Source organism: Panthera tigris, chromosome B1, assembly GCF_018350195.1.
Source record: "Panthera tigris isolate Pti1 chromosome B1, P.tigris_Pti1_mat1.1, whole genome shotgun sequence".
NCBI lineage: Eukaryota > Metazoa > Chordata > Mammalia > Carnivora > Felidae > Panthera > Panthera tigris.
In genome coordinates this window covers 142,205,553-142,226,977 of record NC_056663.1, presented here as the reverse complement: position 1 = coordinate 142,226,977, position 21,425 = coordinate 142,205,553, and the positions used below count along the sequence as shown (strand labels likewise).

General features: G+C 45.3%; 1 protein-coding gene across 3 annotated transcripts in view; it reads left to right on the top strand.

Moving 5' to 3' along the window:
* SHROOM3 (shroom family member 3) overlaps nucleotides 1–21,425 on the top strand; it is an 85,728-nt gene that overhangs the window by 61,435 nt on the left and 2,868 nt on the right. Inside the window, exons 6-10 of one of the 3 annotated variants that reach the window (XR_006216933.1) lie at nucleotides 1,153–2,052; nucleotides 3,181–3,672; nucleotides 7,004–7,154; nucleotides 7,641–7,941; nucleotides 17,798–17,883. Coding sequence is in view for 2 of the 3 variants with exons in the window: in XM_042984346.1 (XP_042840280.1) it covers nucleotides 1,153–2,052; nucleotides 3,181–3,672; nucleotides 7,004–7,154; nucleotides 17,798–18,070 (1,816 nt within the window). In the remaining variant the exon portion in view is untranslated. Of the gene's footprint in view, nucleotides 1–1,152; nucleotides 2,053–3,180; nucleotides 3,673–7,003; nucleotides 7,155–7,640; nucleotides 7,942–17,797; nucleotides 18,071–21,425 lie in introns of those variants that run through there. The other 2 variants (XM_042984347.1, XM_042984346.1) reach the window with 2 other exon arrangements.

Below are 21,425 nucleotides of genomic sequence, written 5' to 3'. Positions count from 1 at the left end.
GTTTTATCCCCACATTAACTCTTGGGTGGCAGCAGGCAGTGCTACAGATTTCTGTTTTGTTTTCCTTTCTTCCTTTAGAGCATAATGACAAAAGTATTGGAAGTTGTTGGGTTTTTCCTCAGAGCCTAGATAGAGGACAGGTGTTGAACCACGTACCCCATTTGCCCATTGCTATTGCTCTCTTTCTCCAGAGATGATTGTTTATTAGCTCCTTGGGGAGACTCCCCTCCCCCTCCTTACCTTCCATTGTAAAAAGTGAAAACAGGAGGAAACTGAGGGAAAACTGTAAATAAAACCGTCAAGTTCACAGCCCACACAGGTGCTTTCCAAACAGACCTCTCCCATGGGGATCACACTGGGACTGCTTTCCCAAAGTAGTCCTGAAAGGGGCAGAAGAAATGTACCTGTTTCCTTTTATACCCCAAAGCCTGCCCCGAAAAGCTGCCTTATGTGGGATGTGTAGAGGGGGTGGGGAGGTCAGGGAGAGAGAGCTAATAAAAGGAAATGCCTTGTGACCCCCATGTCTACCATCTGACATTTCCTGTAGGACTGTATGCCTGGAATCTTTTCTTTTTTAATTTTTTTTTAACGTTTATTTATTATTGAGAGAGAGACACAGAGCGTGAGCAGGGGAGGGGTAGAGAGAGGGGGAGACACAGAATCTGAAGCAGACTCCAAGCTCTGAGCTGTCAGCACAGAGCCCGATGCAGGACTTGAACCCACGAACTGTGAGATCATGACCTGAGCTGAAGTCCGTCACCTAACCAACTGAGCCACCCAGGAGCCCCTGGAATCTTTTTTTTTTTTTTTAATGCTTATTATTATTTCTAAGAGGGAAAAAGGGAGGGAGACACAGAATCTGAGGCACACTGCAGGCTCCAGGCTCTGAGCTGTCAGCACAGACCCTCATGCGGGGCTCGAACCCATGAGCCGCAAGATCATGACCTGAGCAGAAGTTGGACACCTAACCAACTGTGCACCAGGCGTCCTTTTTAAACTTGGTTCTTTGTGTGAGCAGCCTGAGGGACAGTGTGTGGCTCCTCTGAGGCCCTGCTTCCTAAATTCTTTTCCCGTCTGTGTAATGAAGTTGGGGTTCAGAGTTTGCCCCTTTCTTTTGAGCTGTAACCCTTGTGTTTGTATATCCTGCTCCAGGTCCGTCAGTTGTTCAGAAAGAGGCCATGAAGACATGCTGTTGCTCAAACACCATCCTAGCCTTCGTTGGGGTGGTTCAGGCTGCAAAGCAGTTGGTGGTTCCTCTGTACCCAGCGAATGTCCTGGACCCCTGGACCATCAGAGGCAGGCCAGCAGAACAACGCCTTGCCCCAGGCTGTTGCCCACAGGAATGCAAGGGCATCTCACAGACACTAGGGCTGCATCCCTGACCCCGCTCATCTCAGCTCTGCCTTCCCCTGTTCCCTCCAGCTCCCAGGCTGCGACCGATCAGCTGACTGGAAGGGACTGTCAGACAGGGCAACAGCCTCTTCCTCCATACACCCCAGCAGTGACCCACAGAAGCAATGGTCACAGCCTGGTCCAGCCTGCCAGTCCAAGAGGCCACGAGCCCGACAGCCTGGAGCATGGGCTAGAAGAGGCAACAAGGAAGCGGGTCTCGTTGCCTCAGCGGCCTGCCCCACCTCGGGTGAAGTGGGCCCACACGGTCAGAGAGGACAGCCTCCCTGAAGAATCCTCGTCACCTGATTTTGGAGACCTGAAGCACTACAAAACACAGCAGACTCCTCCAAGCTCAGGCAGCACTCTAGACTCGCCTCTTGGGGCCCCAAGCACTCCAGGGAGGATCTCCCTCCGAATATCTGAGTCGGTCCTGCTGGCCTCCCCACCACCTCGGGAAGATGATGATGATGATGAGGTGTTTGTGAAGGACTTGTACCCCAACGCCGCTTCCAGCCCCGCATTTGAACTTCCCCCACCCCCACCGCCTCCGCTGAGCCAGGACACCCCAGTGAATAGCTTGGATGACTTTCCTCCACCTCCTCCCCACGCTCTGTATGAGGCAGAACTGGACAGTGAGGACCACAAGGAGCCCTGTACCAGGTAAGTGGGCAGACTCTGGATAAGGCAAGCCCCCAGCTGAGGAACAAAAGGGTGCCCCTCTCCAGTAAGAGTTTTACCCTGCAGGCTCCCCGGATCCTCCTTTCATTGGCCACAGGAGAGCCCTGTTGTGGAGATTTTCTACAGAAGCTTAAGTCACGCAACTGGCAGAATGGTTTCATTTGTTTACCTTGGCAGGTTGTGACCCTAGTACCCAATACTAGCATCGGGAACAGAGGAACAAGAGTAGTGAAAATGGACACCAAAGCCCAAAAGGCATAGTTCACTTCTGTGGACACGATAAGTTCAAAGGGTCTTAAATAAATAGCATCCCTCATTCCTGCTTGAGTTCTGAATCAATTAAGAAATAAGACAAAGGAGGAAGACATATAGAAGACCAAAGTATCGCTCTTGTTACTGATACAGCTGATACTGGAAAATATGGCTCCTCTCTTGAGTGTAAGCGAGCCTCCTGATGGTGAACCCCAAACAGGTTTACCTGCCTAGCCTCAGGCCATGCTAGATACACACTGGTGTGTGTGTGTGTGTGTATGGAGGGAGAGAGAGAGAGGTGTAGATTAGCCTAGAGGTAGCCTCACTCTCAAAAGAAAGAGAAGAAGCTGGATTATGGACAGGATATGGTCAGCTTTCTTTCCATAGTCACTCCGTGTCCATTGGAGAGGATAAAGAACAGAGCTAAAGGTCAGTAATGTTGAGGGAAAACCTCTTGGAAGCCAGAAGAATAGAGAAGAAGCATTTCCCAACAAATACTTCCCAGGACAAGCAGTCTCTAAACACCAAGAGAACACGTTGCCTTTGCGATTAACTCCTTCTGTTCACCTGGACCTTTCAGAAAGCTCTAGAATCTCACAGCAACATTCACCAAAACTGAATTCCTACTAGATCCCTTAAAAAGTTACACACTCCCATGTGACCAACTGCTGGGGTGAGGAGAAAGCCCTCAGGACCTTGCAATTTGTGGGGAATGATAACCTCAGGGCATGACTACCTTGCCCCCACCCCACCATTCCTCATGTGGAAAGCCACAGCCCTGATGTGGAAAACTTCTCCTTCAGTCTTCCTACCCTTCTGTTGACTCCTCTCTTACCCTCTCTTTTTTAATATCCCTAGCAGCTCCAGCAAATTTGCCAAGGTGACGGTTGCCAAGGAAAGGCCCATGCCTGGTACAGTCCATTTGGTTGGCAGTCAGATACCAGCTTCCAGATCGCAAACTTCTGTCAAGGGTTCAGAAGCCAACGAGACCAACCCAACCTCCACCATGGGCGCTCTGCCCCAACTTGCTGGGGCTCTTGGCAAGCAGCCAGGCCCCGGGCAGCCATCTCCCATCCACAACCCAGTCAGTGGGACTCAGAGTTTAGAAAAGAATGTTAGTTCTGGTCCTCAGAAGACCTCAGAAGACATCAGAACAGAGGCTCTGGCAAAGGAAATTGTCCACCAAGACAAATCTCTGGCAGACATTTTGGATCCAGACTCCAGAATGAAGACAACTATGGACCTGATGGAAGGTTTGTTTCCCCGAGATGTAAACTTGTTGAAGGAGAACAGCATAAAGAGAAAGGCCATGCAAAGAACTGTCAACTGTGCAGGATATGAAAGCAAGAGGTAAGTCCCTGGTAATGCCCTCAAAAAGACTTATATTTAATCTCCTTCCATGGGGGTGGTAATAGGTCTAGGACAACTTGTGTGACATTTTCCTGCTTCCAAAGATTCTGACCCAAGAATGACACGCCATCTCAGCCTTAGCAGAATGGCTCTGAGGAGTAGAAAGTGGGGCAGACTGACCTTGAGTTACTAGGCACTTGCCCAACAGCAAAAATAGTAATAGTGGTGACAATTGCCATTAAAACCATTAATATTGTTGATGTCTTTGTGTTAGCCCTTGTAGTAATTTTTTATATAAACATTATCTCACTGAATCTTCACAAGAACCTCCTGAGGTTGCGACCAATCTTACCTCCCTTTTACAAGTGAGGTCACTGAAACGCAGAGAAATTAAGACTGCCCAACCAAAGCCCTAGAACATGTGAGTGATGGCATCTGGATTTGAACTTGGCGCGGTGACTGTGCCTGCTCTCATAATGACTTCACAGTGCCCCTAACTCAATAAGCAACAGAGTCACCTTTGCAGACAGCACCACAGGGGTCAGTGCTGAGTGGCAGGGAGAAGTGGTGAGCAGAGCAGAGGCCTCCTCAAGGTGGAGGTGAGCATAGACTTCTAAGAAGGAAGAGAGCCCAGGGCGCCTGGGTGGTTCAGTTGGTTAAGCATCTGACTTTGGCTCAGGCTGTGATCTCACGGTTTGTGAGTTTGAGCCCCCTATTAGGTGAGCTCAAGCCCCATTTTGGGTGAGCCCCGCTTCTTTCTCTCCCCACCTCCCCTCTCTACCCCTTTCTCTCCTCACCTCCCCCTCTCTACCCCTTGCTCACTTGCACCCTATCTCTCTCAGAAAAAAAAAAAAAAAAAAAAAAAGCAAGCCCAGACAAATGGATTTACTACACTGACATTCACCCTTTTCAAGAGTTAGGTGGATGTTGTGTAACCCTAAAAATCAAGAGAGATCTGAACGTGGATGCAGTCTCACGGTGTTGTTCAGCCAGTGAGCCTCTGCTCCTGAAGCTCCCTGATGGCACGTGTTTACAGTCATGCAGTGCGTCCCAGCCCCCAGCCACAGGGGTGAAAGGACCCTGAGCAATCTGTATTTTTCATTCTTTTGATTTCTCCCGGGTGATCGCATATTTTCTTGTATGTTTGATTTCCTTAAAGGACTACTATGGGAAAGGTTTAGAGTGGTTTTTGTTTTCTTTTTAATTTTCATTGAAAACTATGTGGATTGATGGATTGGTACTCCACAGTTAGTGGCTTCTAGACTAAATAAAAACAGAGTTTTTTGTCTAAATTTGGGCTTGCCTTTAGAAATTTCCAACTGATCCTAACTAAATTACCAACAGGAATACTATGTTTTGATTTGGGGGAGGGGGAGAGAGGAAGGAGCGATGGAGTCCTTACAAGCTCTGATAGGGTGTTGGAGACTCTCCTAATACAAGGCCTGAACTGTCACCTTGTCCGTCCCCTTCTTCAGATTTGGCAGACAGAGACTTACTGAGGTGAAGTGACTTATCCAGGGTCAGATGGTTAGCACACATTTACTGAGTACCCACAATGCGCAAGACAATCAATCCACTGGGTTCCACGAAGGACCCAAAGATGGGTTTCTCTGGGTGTGTCAGTTCCCCATGGGTAGGTGTCATAGATCAGAGTTAGGGGCTTCCATTCATTCCGTTCTCTGACCACTTGCTGTAAAAAGGCCAAGGCAACTTACAAATACATCCTTAGCAAAGTATTTCCTAGCATTATCACTGAGAACATTCGTTCTCTCAATTTAGAAATGAAATAGTCATGTAGCTTTTGCAGCACGGAGACCTGGAGGAATTTCAAAAGGCTGGCATGCGCCATCTTCTGGTGAAAACAAGCAATGTCCTATTGTGCATGAGACTAGCCATTGTGAGGTTTAGTCAGTCAAAAGCCTGAGAAGCATTTGTAATGCTATGAATATATGGGGGGGGGGGGCATATCAGAAGACTTTTTTCCTATTTTTTCAATTAACTGAATTAAATGTAACTATATTGCTTAGAAGAATAGTCCTATCAAACAGGAAATGAGTAAAAATGACTTCTTCTGTGGCTCTTTATTCCATAGTAAAATGATGGCCTAGATGTTAAAAATAAAGATTGAAATACCTCTCCAAGAGAACCTCACCTACTTCCATAGAGTCATTTATTCAGTTAGTAGGCTCTGACCTCTACTCGAAAGACAGCTTGGTGATAGTCAAGCAGAGAACACTAGACATCAGGTTTCTCAATTCCTAGTTTGTTCCCCGGCCTCGAAACCCCTGCTGTGTACCTAGGGAGTAGACTTCACATCTCGTGGCCATTGACCAGCAAGCTGTAGATTTCTTAGGCTTATCTGGGCTGTCATGCTTATATGAGAAGGAAACATGGCCAAATGTCCATGCAACAATCATAGTAGGCATCAGAAAGATGACGGGTAACCGTGGAAGAGTAGGAAATAACCCACAACTGGAGATGGTGCAGCACCTTCAAAATACCCTCACACTCAGGGACTCATACTTTTTATATATAATTTATTGTCAAATTGGCTTCCATACAACACCCAGTGCTCATCCCAGCAGGTGCCCTCCTCAATGCCCATCACCCACTTCCCCTCCCCCACCCCCCATCAACCCTCAGTTTGTTCTCAGTATTTAAGAGTCTCTTATGGTTTGGCTCCCTCCCTCTCTGTAACTTTTTTCCCCCTTCCCCTCCCCCCTGGTCTTCTGTTGAGTTTCTCAGGATCCACATATGAGTGAAAACATACGGTATCTGTCTTTCTCTGACTTATTTCACTTAGCATAACACTCTCCAGTTCCATCCATGTTGTCACAAATGGCCAGATTTCATTCTTTCTCATTGCCAAGTAGTATTCCATTGTATATATAAACCACATCTTCTTTATCCATTCATCAGTTGATAGACATTTAGGCTCTTTCCATAATTTGGCTATTGTTGAAAGTGCTGCTATAAACATTGGGGTACAAGTGCCCCCATGCATCAGCACTCCTGTATCTCAGGAACTCATATTTATCACAAAAGGAGAAACACGTAGGGAGGTCAAATGACTTAATCCAGAGTCATCTAGCAAATCCACAGGCCTGATGTCCAGTCTCCTTCCCAGCACTCCCTTTGGTGTTTTCCAGCCCAGGTCTGCCTGGCTTCCAAGAGCCCTATACATAGTAATCACTCTTTGGTAAGTATTTGTTCATCCTAATTTCTGGGAAGGGAATGAATAGCATTTTTTACACCTTTCTGAATGCACAGACATGTGGTAAAATGAAGCTTCTGGAATGTGCTGTGTACTTTGTTGTTCTTTATGCCTCAGGAGTGAAGACAAGGAGGCAGTGGGCATGCTGGTCAACTGTCCTGCCTACTACAGTGTGTCTGCTCCCAAGGCTGAGCTTCTGAACAAGATCAAGGATATGCCAGAGGAGGTGAATGAGGAAGAGGAGCAGGTGGATGTCAATGAAAAGAAGGTAAAAGAAGAATTGAGGCCTGTGTTCTGCTCTCTCCAAAAAGAGAGTCAAGGTCCGAGCAAGGATACTGGCTCCTTAGGGCAGGAGAGGAAGAAAGGTCTGTCACATCACCAACCTTGCCCATACGGTCCTTGGACTCCTGACTCACATGGCACTTTGAGTGACTTCCTCATAGCTTTCCTGTCATTTTCATCTTTACAGATGACAAAAGTGAAAGTCATTACAGGGAATAAGTTACTTCCTAAAAGTCTCATAGCTGAGACTGAAACCCAGGTGCCCTACCTTCACTTAGTCCAACACAGAGACCCCAGCTCTCTTCTCCGAGCTGACCAGCCAATGCCCGCAGTCTGTAATTTTCCTTTCATGTTTCATGTCCAAAAGGGAAACCAGACAATATAGAAACTTTAAGGAAAAAGACCGATTGTCAAAAGACACTTCTGAGAGGTGGTAATGTTAATCTTTACGTTCCCCCAACTCTGTCTGCAGCACCCCAGTGAATAGCTTGGAAGCACAGCACTGAAATTTAGTTAGCATTTGATACTCCTACAGAAATTTTACATGTAAGACATTTTAAAAATGACACCATGATGCCGCTGCTGTCTTCCCACATACCCTGAAGATCTAAGCCCAGCTGTGCCTGCCGGGGAGAAAGTTCTTGCCATTCCGCCTTCCCTACAGCCCCGGAAGGGCCACCTGCCACTGAGTTTTCAGCTCTTCATACAAGCCAGGCCCGTACACTGAAAAAGGACTCTCTGTTCAAACGCTTGTCTCTTGCTGAGCCTGGAATGTAAGTGGTTCTCAGTGGTACCAATCCCAGGAGAAGCCTTCTTAGGTGATTCTATTTCATTTACTCCATGTGTCGCAGGCTCTCTTGTTTGTGTGTGGAACGAGACCACAGGACACAGACCCTCGAGCAGGGAGTAACGGGGCAGGAGGATTTGGGGATTTTAGAAGCACCTCTGTCAGGGGTGTTCTTCTCCCTCCCACTGCTCCTGGCTCCGTGGACGCACAAGTGCACGGCTGGCACTGTCGTACTGAGCTCTCCCAGCCCAAGGTTTTCCCATTTAAACACCTGCTTCATGGCTCCCCTACTTCCGGCATATCCCTACTTCAAATGCCCCCGAATGCCCCCATTTAATGGGTCCTCCGATGAGGGAAAAAAACTACCTGCTCTAGTCTCTCTCTACTTATCGCAAAGAGGGAGCTGTATAAACACCATTACAGGTACCAAGTTGCCATGGCGCCTTTCACTGAATATTTTACACTTTTTTGTTTCATTTTTTTGCATGTAGAGATACCCTATTCTATAGTAGCAGTGTGACAAATTACTCATTGCTTTTTAAAAAAAAAATGCTTTCCCATCAGTTTATTATCAGCCTCTCACTCTGATGATTATATGGCAAAAGTATTTTTAGATTGAGATAAAGGCACAGAGGATTAATCCTCACAGGAAATAACATTAGGTACAATGTGCTGAGCACTTCTTACCTTGTTAAGTGTGGGCTGTGTTTTTCATAGTGCTATATTCTCTTTATTTCCACAAAACTGCTCTGATACCTATACTGCCACATTTTACACCGAAGTAATCAGAATGAGTCAGAAGGAGTCAGGGCAAGAGAAGAACATCAGGCATCCAAGACAAAGGGACTGGCCTGGGTAAAGACCCAGAGATGTGGAAAAACACAGGGAGTGTCTGTACTGAAGAAAGGTATCGCCAGCAGTTTGATACTTTGGAATGCCAAACAAAAAGGCTCATGCCTCAGTTAGAAATGACCAAATTTAGAGGATCACACAGGAAGGCAGTGGATCCCAGAAGATAAGGCTGGGAGGCTCCACAGGGGCCAGAAGGTCATGGAGGTCACATAGGGCTTTGTTTGAAATGCTGAAGAGTTCAGATCTTACTGCACGGCACTAGAGAATCCTATGAGATGTTTTTAACGAACTGCAAGCTTATTCGTGCATAATAGAATTTTCATTAGCATCATTTGTGTTTATATTCCTGACTTAAAAACAGAAAATATGGAGCGCCTGGGTAGTTCAGTCAGTTACTCATCCAACTTCGGCTCAGGTCATGTCATGGTCTCGCGGTCCGTGAGTTCGAGCCCTGTGTCAGGCTCTGTGCTGACAGCCCAGAGCCTGGAGCCTGCTTCAGATTCTGTGTCTCCCTCTGTCTCTTGCCCTCCGCACTCATGTGCTCGCTCTCTCTCTCTCAAAAGTAAACATTAAAACAATTTAAAAACAGAAAATATAAAGGGGCACCTGGGTGGTGCAGTCAGTTAAGCGTCCGACTCTTGATCTTGGCTCTGGTCATGATCTCGTGGTTTGTGAGTTTGAGCCCCACATCCGGCTCTCTGCTGATGGTGTGCAGCCTTCTTGAGATTCTGTCTCTCCTTCTCTTTTGCCCCTCCCCAGCTTGTGTGCTCTCTCTCAAAATAAATAAACTTAAAAAAATTTTTTTTAAGAAACAGAAAATATGGAGAGGGGCAGAGAGAGGGAGAGACTCTCAAGCAGACTCTGTGCCGTCAGCACACTGCCTAACTTGGGGCTCGAACTCATGAACCGTGAGATCACGACCTGAGCTGAAATCAGGAGTTGGACGTTTAACTGAGTGAGCCATCCAGGTACCCCCAAAATATGTGAGTTTTAAATGACGTTGTAGAAGGCATCTATTAATATTTGCAGCATAGAGTTGAAAATGCAGTTCCCTTCCTGATATACAGCAAGCTTTTCTAAGGGTGATTTTAAAAAATGATGCTTCATCAAGATTGTTCCAAGGCAGAGACTAGCCTCCCACCAACCTTCCCAAAGAAATAACTTATTACCTGATATTTAAAGTTACTAGTAACCTAAGATACATCGCTAGTCATGAAATTCACTAAGACTCAATGGAAACCAGAGTCCCAATTAATAAATATTTTTAAAAATTGAAATTAGCCTTTTAAACCAATTCTGCTTTAATATATTTTCTATGTATACATCATAGATGATGAATTATAATGTTCCAAGTAAATAGAAGTTTGAAACACTTTCATTGTCTGAACTATCTGAACAAAAAATCTAAAGACAGTCTAATAATTAGAGCTTTAAGTTCTTTGCCTAACCCAGCTATGTCTATTAGGCAAAAATCTGCTTCAACAGGTCCCATGACTTTTTATTCTGAAGGCCAAAGGGCTTTGGCTTAGAGACTTAGTGGAATATTTCAGAAGGCAAAAAGAATCTGTTGTTCTGCAGAATTGGCTTTCCCCAGGAGATCATTAGCGACCCAGATGGTTCTCAGCTGCCCATTTGTGTTGCTCTTCCTTCATTCCTCAAGTTCCAGATTTCTCTGTGGTCTTTCTTCCTTTCAGCCTGAAAAACCTCAGTCTTCCTTCCTTCCTTCCATTTCTTTTAAAATAGGTCTACTGGTGACGGTTTCTCTTAGTTTTCCTTCATCTAAGAATGTCATTATTTTGCTGTCGTGCCTGAAGGATATTCTCACTGGATATGGAATTGGGGGTTGACTGTTCTTTTTCTTTTAGCACTTTAAAGTTGTCATTCTGCCTTCTTGCTCCCATGGTTTCTGACAAAAACTGCACAGTCATTTAAATATTGATTCTCCTGTATGCAATGTGTTGTTTTTCTCTGGCTGCTTTCAATTTTTTTTTCTTGGTCTTCAATTTTCACCAGCTTGATTATGATGTGCATGAGCCTAATTTTCTTTGGTGATTCCTATTTGGCATTTACTGACTTCTTGATTCTGTAAATTTAGGTCTTTCACCAAATTCAGGGAAGTTCTCAGCCATAATGTCTTCAAATATTTTTTATGCACTAATCTTTCTTCTGCTTTTGAGACTCGAGTACCACAAATATTAGACCTTTTGATGTTGCCTCACAAGTCCCTGAAGTTCATTTTTAAGAATCTGTTTTCTGTCAGTTCTTCAGATTGGATAATTTCTGTAGGACTGTCTTCATTCCACCAGTAATTCTCTTAATTTCAAATATAGTTTTGAGTTCCAAAATTTCCATTGACTCAGTTTTTTGTAGTGTCTCTTTGCCAAAGACTTCTGTGTTCAAGAGTGTTTACTTTTACCATGGAGGAAGGTTATAAAAGTTATTTTAAAGGCTTTGGAAATCCCAGCACTGGGGTTTCCTCAGGATTGTCTTCCCCTGGGAATTGCTCATGTTTTACTGTTTTTTTGTTTTTTTTAATATCAGGTAATTTTGTGTTGTATTCTGAACATTTTGAGTATTACATTTTGAGCCTCTGGGTTCTGTTAAAGTCTTCTACAGAATGTTGACTTTTTTGTTTTCATTTTAGCAAGTAATCTATTCAGCTTGACTACAAGTTCTTTTTGTGTTTAAAGTTTATTTATTTTGAGGAAGAAAGAGAGCAGGGGAGGGCCAGAGAGAGAGGGAGAGAGAGAATCCCAAGCAGGCTCTGTACTGTCAGCACTGAGCCAGATGCAGAACTTGATATCACACACTGTGAGATCACAACCTGAGCCGAAATTAAGAGTCAGACGCTTAACTGACTGAGCCACCCAGGTGCCCCTTGACTATAAGTTCTGTCCCACCTTCAGGTGCCAATTCCAACATGATTTCGGTTTTCACAACCTTTGCTGTGTTGCACAGATCCTTCCCAAACATGCACCATTTGGAGGTTAGTCTGGGACTTGGTTAGTGCTTCTATCATAGTTCAGTTCTCAGAGTCTTTGTTGTGTTGCTTTGGGTCTACTTGAGCGTGAGCCTAGGACTTCTGTCAGTTCATACACAGAATTAGGGGATCTTCTTTCTGGCTGTTCCGTGCAGTATCCCCCCTCCCCCCGACCCCAACACTGTCTGGCTCCCAGCCACCCCTCTTCCTGGGCCTCTGGCTAGAAAGACCAGTTCTCATGACTATAGCAGCCTGGGCTGCTATGCTGTTCTGCATGGCTGGGACCTCCCTCAATAAAAGAGAAAGAAACAAGAGTGGGAATTCCCCTCACACCGTTTGGACCACTTCCTCTGACCATAAAGAAGACTTGTTGTTTTTGTTTTTGCTTCTCTCTCTCGGGGTTTTCAGTGCCTGTGCCCCCACTGCGAGTGCAGCTCAGGGAGTAGAGCTACTCTTGGGAGCCAGGGCTAGGGGAAGAAAACAAGGAGGGTTAAAAACAGGATTTTCCCCACACGTTTTAGCTCGCGGAGGCCCCTTTTTTTGGTCCTTTGTTTGAAAGGCAGGACTTTTCTCAGAGTTTTGCTGCCACTCTCTGCGTGCACTTCAGAGCTAGAACATAGAAGGGGGAGGCAGGCAACTAAACCCCCATTCCGGGTCATACTTCAGATTTGGCTCCCCGTCCCGACACGCTGCCATACTTCACTTTACAGAGTCCCCTTCAGAGTCCAGGGATGTTAGTTGTGGTAAGTGGGGCCGGAGGCGGTAGGGGGTGTATGCCATGTTGGCTAACGCCAGGACTCCCTCATCCTTCCTCCACCCTGGGGTTTACCAGCAGGGAGAGAGCTGACAGGCATTTTAGAAAAGTCTCTCTGGCAGCTGTGGAGGCAGAGGCGGTAGTCGGGAGGGTGTTACGGGGAAAGTGACAGTACCTGTGTAAAGGCAGTACGGGAGGGGCTGTGAGAAACAGGTGAATTTAAAAAAAGGGGGGCGGGAAGCAGAGTGGACAGAACATGGGGACAGATTAGATGTGGAGCATGGTAGAGAGGAAAGGGTCAAGGATGACTCTCGAGCTTCTGGCCTTACATGGCTGTCATAACTGAAATAGGGAAACAGAGGTCATTTAGGAGGGAGGATGATGGGCTTAGTTGAATTAAAAAAAATTTTTTTTTAATGTTTTATTTATTTTTGAAGGAGAGAGAGAGCATGAGCGGGGGAAGGGCAGAGCAAGAGGGAGACACAGAATCTGAAGCAGGCTCCAGGCTCTAAGCTGTCAGCACAGAGCCCAATGCGGGGCTCAAGCTCAAAAGCCATGAGATCATGACCTGGGCCAAATTCGACACTTAACTGACTGAGCCACCCAGGCGCCCCTGGGCTTAGCTGAATTTAAAGAAATTTAATACTGTTTCTTGTCAGAGAGTCCTGATACCCAGAACCAAGAGACCGTACTGAGTAAATAGGACAGCGTTCTGATCACAAGCCTTCCTGAGAGGAAGTGAATGGTAAAGAGCCACTCTTGCCAGAGAATGTGCCAGAGAATATTTGAAATGGTAGTTGAGTCCCCAAGACCTGTTTTCGTTGAGGTCCCACAACATGGGATGGAGGTTTGATCCCATTTTTGTCACTGGGACAAAAATCACCCCTGACTTTTCTCCTGGATGAAGTTCAGCTGTGAAAATAACCATGTACTACTGCCTAGATCCTCCCATTTAAAACCAAAGAAAGAAACAACAAAGCCTGTGGTTGAAGTGTCTTTATCTTCATCATTTTTACTAGCAGGAGCCTGAACTCCACTCTGCCCCTAAATTCCAGCCATGCAGCTAGGAGTCCTGAATTACCCTTCTTTGAGATGAAGATGGTCCGTCTCAGCACAGGCCAGCCGTGTCATTAGCAACGTGACTGGGAACATGGTCAGCACAGATCCCTGAGCAGAAGGCAAAGTGCCATGGTCACGTGGGGGAGACGTTGAGTATTCCTCTAGAGGTGCGCCCTAAAATGAGTGTTCCCCGACTATTGCTGAATCTTAATGATAGCACAAGTAGCAATAACTTGAATGTGTATAATACTTTTATATTTCCCAGAATGCTCGCACAAGCTTTATTATGGTTGAGCCTCAGAACATTCCAATGAGCTATTTTAACGTAGTGACTAAAACCCTGATCCCTGAAGCCAGACGACCTGAATCTCGCAAGTTAAATAACTTCTAGCCACCTCACTTTGTGCAGCAGTAAAACCGGGATAATAATATACTACCTGTCTCATCAGGTTATTGGGAGTAGTAATTGAATAGTAAAATATTTAAGTGGTTCCCGGCACAGAGAAAGAGCTTAATATTCAAACATTATTAGTTTTAGGCAGATATTATTATCCCCTGGCTATGAGTGAGAAAATGGAGGCACCAAAGGTCAAGTGGTTTGATGGGGGGTGAGTTTTCTGTCAGAGCCTAGGTTCCTGACTCCTGGAGGCAGTGAGGAGGCCAGAAGGGGCCCAGCAGGGTTGCTGCAAGCAAATGGTGAGGTGGGAGGGGGAGGGTCTGTTAAACTATATTTAGAGGGAAAAAACCCTATAAATTGCATCGCACACAGGGTGACGTAACAGTTCGCACCAGATGAGAAGTGAAAAAATGTGAATGACTTTGCAAATTAAGTAGCTCCTGAGAGACTAGAATGTTATTGAAACAAAACCCCTCAAAAGACCTGTTGTCCCTCCCACAGTGAATTCTGCAGCTAGAAGTTGGTAGGGTTTGGTTTTTTGTTTTGGTTTTTTGGTTTTTTTTGAAGAGGTCTGCCTGGCAGAGAAATGGTTGTTTGGTATAGCCAACTTTCCCTTGTTGCCTTCAGTTACTCACATCCCTTTTAACTGCAGTTTTAAATCCAAATTTCCATCACTTAAACGTAGAAGCATTTTAAAAAACCAAATACCATCCAAATATGTACCATTTGGGCCAGGAGTGATGGATGAGACTGCTCAGTAACTTCTATATCACAGCATGGCCATACGTGCTAACACATCACCTTATGGCCCGGCAAATAGCTTTCAGAAACCAGAGTGCCACGAGATGTGCCCTGGTTCTTCCCACCGAATCCTCCCTGCATCACTCCCGGACATTTCCGTCTCCTTCTAGTCTTCCTTCTACCCTGAAGCCCACAGTACACATCAGCTCCTGCACAGAGAGGCTGTGGTTCTGCCCGGCATCTGGGTCTTTGAAAACCCAAACAAGCTGTGCAGAGGACAGACTGAGAGAATTAGGCTGCCGAGCCTGATCTCCCATTGCTGTTCCGCTGTGTCACTTCTTTGCCCACTGCCCGCCCACTGCCCTGCCTGAGGGCTGCCCTTTCGGCACTATTGACCCGCGTAGGAGCCCCAAGCTGAGTCCAGAAGAAACTCCGCCCAACATGTGAGGACGGACATATCCTTCCCGGTCTCTGCTCATTCACACATTCAGAATCTCCTGTCCCTTCAAATACCAGCTTCTGAGGCCATGATGAGGGTTTGTTTTTTAATGATATCAAATAAACTGTCAGCAAAAGTGCTTTGAGTTCCAGAAGTGATGACACAATATTAGTTTCAAAAGAAGTCCTAGTGAGAGGAATGAAAAACGCAAGGCCGTTACCTTCTTTTCCATCTCCTAGTTCTGTTTCAAGACTTTTCTAGAAACTATACTTCTCAAGACAAGAGGCTGAAATGGATCCCACCTTTGAATAATCAGAGACCTTTCCCTGAGGCTGGAGTATAGAAATGCTGCGTAGTCATCTGCCCCTTTGGATTTGGTGTAACTGTGAGAAGGTATCGTCCGGTGACGGAGCGGTGAGCCTAGGGAATGCAGGCAGCAAGATGAAAACCTCCTGGCCTGACTTCATGGAGATGTCAGAGTCTCTCACTGTCTACCTGAAAAGCAGCTGTAATGACATTTGACTTCTCTGAACCTTGTCTGGTGGGAATGCTGGAAGCTGTAACAGCAGGCAGGGTTTATTTTTCCTACTGCTTTCCATCCGTCTCCTTGCTGTTCTCTTCATAAGAACGGATAACACCACGCAGGATCGTCACACCCTGCTGGGCGTGTTTCTGGAGCTGCCTAGCAGGCTGGGTAGCAGGCAAATACCAGAAATGCCAGCCACAATTGGTGGGGGTTTTCTGGAAAATCTATTTTCCAGGAGAACATAAGGAATATTAAACAATATTCTCTGCCACCTGCATTTTTTCTGGGTTTAGACTCCTCAGTTGGGGAGTGATATAGACTGTACGGGTTTTTCCTCTACTGAAAGTATCCTTGCATTGACTTTGTCTTAACTACACAGCTTGAGGAAAGCCAAAGATTATAACCTATGACGAGGTAGTGCAGCAGATGAGAATTGTGTTAGTCACTGTTTAGCCTTTGGGCTTAGGCGAGTCGAGAAGACAAGTTGTCACCGTGAAGGCCAAAACGTAGACATTTCAAGGACACTCTGAACCTTAGATTGGAAGACAGAGTACCTCTGTTGGTCCAGCTCCAAGATGAGCACAACATGGAGAAATATTTCCCCATATCATTGTAATTGTTGTATTTTCTGGTGATGAAGAAGTAGTACCAAAAATCCTCAGGACCCTTCAGTTCTGTTAGTCAAAATTATTTCTATTTTTCCCCTTTTCCTTCCTTTAAAAATGAAGATTTTACTCTAACATCAAAATTGTGATCCTTTCTTACCAAGTTTCCAATTGAAGCCACATGGCTTGATTTTATATATATGCATAAAAAAAATTTTTTTTTTGAGCTGGAACTGTTTTAGTGGTAAAGAAATAGGTTTTAACCAAAAAAAGATTATGTCCTTTTTCCATCTGGCTACCTTAGGCTAAGAGAAAAACAAAAGACTAATTTAAAAATCATGAAGTTTAATTTCTCTTGTAGCAAACTAGTAGACATTTAGCATAAGTGTAATCAAACTGGAAACCACTAAGACCTTTACTTCATTCCTTCAGTTAAATATATTGGATACTTGTGTAACTGTTTCATATGCATAGACATTTGCAATAAAAATGGCAAATTATATAACTCAGGCAAGTGGAGATAGTGGAGCACGATGGAAAGATCACACGGCTGACTTCTGATAAAGGTCTCGGTGAATATTTATGGTGACTGTACAAGGCTAGTTCCTGAATCAAGCTGACTTGAGTTCAAGGCAGCCCCGCTTAATGGTATGTGTGTCTTGGGCCATCACCTCACCGGAGTCTGTTTCTTCACCTGCTGTATATGTACGATTGTTGGGAAGACTAAATGAGATAATCCATGTAGAGTTTATTGCACGGTGTCTGGCACATAGTAACTGTTCTGTTGAATGGTAACTATCTTCAATAGTCCACTCAGCTCTCTGACCTTGGGTAAGTCCCTTCGTTCCTTTAACTCTTGGCTTCTCTATTTGTAAAACAAGAAATCTATACCCTACCTGCCTGTGGTATCGTTATGAGGACCAAAAGAGAGCATGTCTTGAAAAGCCTTATAAAAGTGAGTAAATGGGGCATCTGGGTGGCTCAGTCGGTTGAGGTCCGACTTGGGCTCCGGTCATGATCTCACAGTTTGTGGATTTGAGCCTCGCATCGCACTTTGAGCTGACAGGGGGGATCCTGCTTTGGAGTCTGTCTCCCTCTCTCGCTGCCCCTCACCTGCTCATGTGCACTCTCTCTCTCTCTCAAAAAATTGAACTTAAAAAAAAAAATAGTAGTAAAATAAGAGTGAGTTGACAAGCCAGTTGGGAAAACTGAGCTGTACAGAGCATGACTCAACTGGGAAACATTACAAGGCGATGATGTGTAGTCAAGTGTTGGCCTGTGAAGACTGAATAGGCTCAGAGAAAGGCAGTTGTAGACATTCAGGGAAAGGAAAGAATATTGTGGCGTCATGTTGAGAGGCAGTCCAGACAGAGTAGGGGACCTTCAGCTTAGCCTTGAAAAGACAGGATGTGCCTGGGAGAAATGAATCCTCTCTCCATTGACAATTCCACTGGCTAATGTTTGCTGTGTGTCTCCTCTGGGGTTACAGGCCGAGCTCATTGGAAGCCTCACCCACAAGCTTGAGACCCTGCAGGAAGCGAAAGGGAGTCTGCTGATGGACATCAAGCTCAATAATGCCTTGGGGGAAGAGGTGGAGGCTTTGATCAGTGAGCTCTGCAAGCCGAATGAGTTTGACAAGTACAAGATGTTCATCGGGGACTTGGACAAGGTGGTAAACCTGCTGCTCTCCCTCTCAGGGCGCCTGGCCCGTGTGGAAAACGTCCTTAGCGGCCTCGGTGAAGATGCCAGTAATGAAGAAAGGGTAGGTGGACTAGCGATTTAGTTCAACGGCTTTTCCCTCTGAACCCACGCACATAGGTGCAATTGAACATGACCCCTTCTCTGGAGAAGATTATGATCTCTGGGGCAGGGAGGGCGGTCCAATGTATCGATTACCGGGAAACACCAAAGAAGTCATCTTGCATGCCAAGAGGTAATGCTGGCACTTCAGGCTCAAGGAATACTTAGGAAAGTAAAAACATAGGTACCAGAGTTTTCTTTCCTAACCTTCTTTTCCGGGAAAAGGAAGAGACAGAAGCATAGTGGGAGGGTGACATTAGAAAGGGAGAGAGGGACAAAAAGAAAAAAAAAAAAAACTGCTGGGGCTGAGGAGAGTTCCCACGTGGGAATGTGGACTCAAGCTCCAGGGAATCTGTGAGCGAGGGTCTGCAGGCACTTGGGGACGATGTACCCAGGTGGCTCCACTGCGCCCTCTACTGGAAGAAAGAGGACAGGTAGTAACAGTGGTAGCAACACTGGATAACATTCAAGTCCTTTCCTCTTTGCCCAGCACTGGGCTCGCTGGATCCTCACAACAAGCCAGCAAGTGATAGAACCAGGATATGAGGGGTCCTGCTGCAGACCCCAAGTTTTATTCTCTATGATGAACATAATTCCAGAGCTGCATAAGATTCTTCACCTACTCATCAGTACAGCAACTATTTGCTGGGATGCACGAGGCTCATGAATAAACAGACAGATCCCTGTCTTCAGGGACCCTATCAAGACAAATCAGACAATAAACATACCTGTAACTATTGTACATACATATTTATGCTAGAAGGTGATGAGCACTCTAGCCACTAAGAGACTCCTTTGCTTTCTGGCTCCTCCTATCTATAGCTCTTTCTTTCGGGGCTATCAGGGATTTCCCAGTTATTTCTCCTAATGTATTAACTTAAAAGGGAAGATGTCATTTTTTGAAGTAGAAAAAGTCTAGTTGGTATTCTGAATGTACTTGGGCATCCAAAAACTTTCTGCATCTCCTCTCTCCTTCCGGTGAGTGCCCTCCTCATGCAAATGTGCTGAGTCTTTGCTTCCGCATCTAGAAATCGTCTAGAAGTGCCTGCCTCGAAAGTGTCATCCTTTCCTCCTTCCCTCCGCTCAGCAAACAAGCACCTACCAAATGTCTGGTGCTGCGCATTCTGGGGATGAACACCAGCCAAAACACAGGCCCCGCCCTCAAGGAACTCACGGTGTAGTGAGGAAAACCAGTATGGAAGCAGCAAGTGCATCCACAATGCTGCAGCACAGCAACGGACGCAGCCACGAAACGCTTCTCAGGTGGTGGGGGGAGGCCAGGAAAGACTTGGCACAGGTGACACTTGACCAGGGTATAGAAGAATTTCTTAATTCTACGTGGAGGGCTTCACCGTTTAGAAGCAATGTCATGGACAAAGTCAAGAACGACCATGGCATGTTCAAGAACCATACATGGTTGGTTTTTAAAAATCGTGAATTGCAGGAAATATTAAAAAAAGTGTACAGTCAGGAAATTGACAGGAAATAGAGGGCTCATTCAAAAGGGATAAACAATGTTCAGTGAAGGTGTGGGAAGGGGTGAGGAAGAAGGGATAATGAAGCTTCCCTGTCCCCCCAAGGTTAGCATCACTTGGAGGAGGAAGAGAGCCCTTATCAGAATTCTAACTGTGTCTGTCCTACAGCCCTGAGGCCATGGTGAGCAAATGTAGTCCCCACTACCTGGCAAGGAAGGAGCCAGGGATAGATGCCCCAGGCTCTTCCTCCTGCTCCCTCCCTCCAGTCTCCTGCCCATGACACCCATGGATCAAGCCCAGAGGGAGAGGACACCAGTTGATGCAGCCTTCACCATTCAGCTTCCTTAGGCCCAGGGCATGGCTGAGAAAAGTGGATCTAGAGGCACAAGCAGTATCCAGCACAGAAAATAGTCACAGAGACCTTGTGGGTCACACTTGACAGACTTAGGACTTTAGCCTGGAGGCCAGGAAGAGCCATAAACTAATTTCATCACCCAATTAGCCTGAAGAGTGGTGGGGCTTAGGCTAAGAGTCTACCAAGAAGGAGTTAGGCCATTCACTTAGGCAACTACCACAGGGGTACAGACTAGGGAGTGAGAGAATGAGTTTGAAATAGTAAGGCAAGCTGGATGAGAGGTAGGGCAGAGCGGAAGCTAACTTTAAGTTTCCTGTTTGGTTGCTGGGATGGATGCCACAGGTCTGTGAGAGAAGAAACAGTGAAGCAGTTTTCGTTAGGAGAAGAGGAGTTGTTCCAGAATGGAACTCCACTCAACGTTTAAATGTACACACACACCCTCGAATACAGATGTGTGCTTGCTCACATGCATAATACATCCATACTCGTTTTTATCACGATCAGTCTTCATTAAGAAACCCAGTATAATAGAAATTTGAAGGAAGAAGAAGTGGTTCAACAAATGCAAAATGTAGAATGGTCACCAGTGGGGCGAAGGGGAATATATGTAAGGCTTCAACTGAATTCTCTAGTTTTTGCTTTTAATCTGAAGCAAATATGATAAATGCCCCTGTTAAGAATTGGCATGGCTAATGATGGGCACACAGGTATTATTCTCTATTTCTCATGTTTAAAATACTTGCTAATTTTTTAAAGGTGAGAAAGAGGTTTTCACTTTTTCTTTACAGCATTTTGAAAGGTGTCTTCATTCAAATTCAGTCCCTAAAGGTATTTAAGGTGTTTTGTTTTTTTTTTTAAATTCCAGTTAACATGCAGTTTAATGTTAGTTCCAGGTGTACAATATAGTGATTCAACACCTCCAAACATCATCCTGTGCTCGTCACAGGAAGTACACTCCTGTATCCCCATCCTCTATTTAACCCGCCCACCACCCACCTCCCCAGTTTGCTCTCTATATTTAAGAGTCTCTTTTTTGGTTTGCCTCTTTCTCTTTTTTCCCTGTGCTCGTTTGCTTTGTTTCTTAAATTCCACATACGAACAAAATCATATGGTATTTGTCTTTCTCTGACATATTTCACTTAGCATCATACTCTCTAGCTTTGTCCATGTCATTGCAAATGGCAAGATTTCAGTCCTTTTGATGGCTAATACTCCATAGTATATATAGCACATCTTCCTTATCCATTCGTCTATTGATGGACACTTGTGCTGCTTCCATAATTTCGCTATCATAGATAACGCTGCTATAAACATTGAGATGCATGTGTCCCTAAGGGCTTTTTTTTTTTTCCAAATTTTTATTTAAATTCTAGTTAGTTAACATGCAGTATAATATTGGTTTCAGGAGAAGAATTTAGTGATTCATCACTTACATACAACACCCAGTGCTCCTCACAAGTTCCCTCCTTAATGCCCATCATCACCCA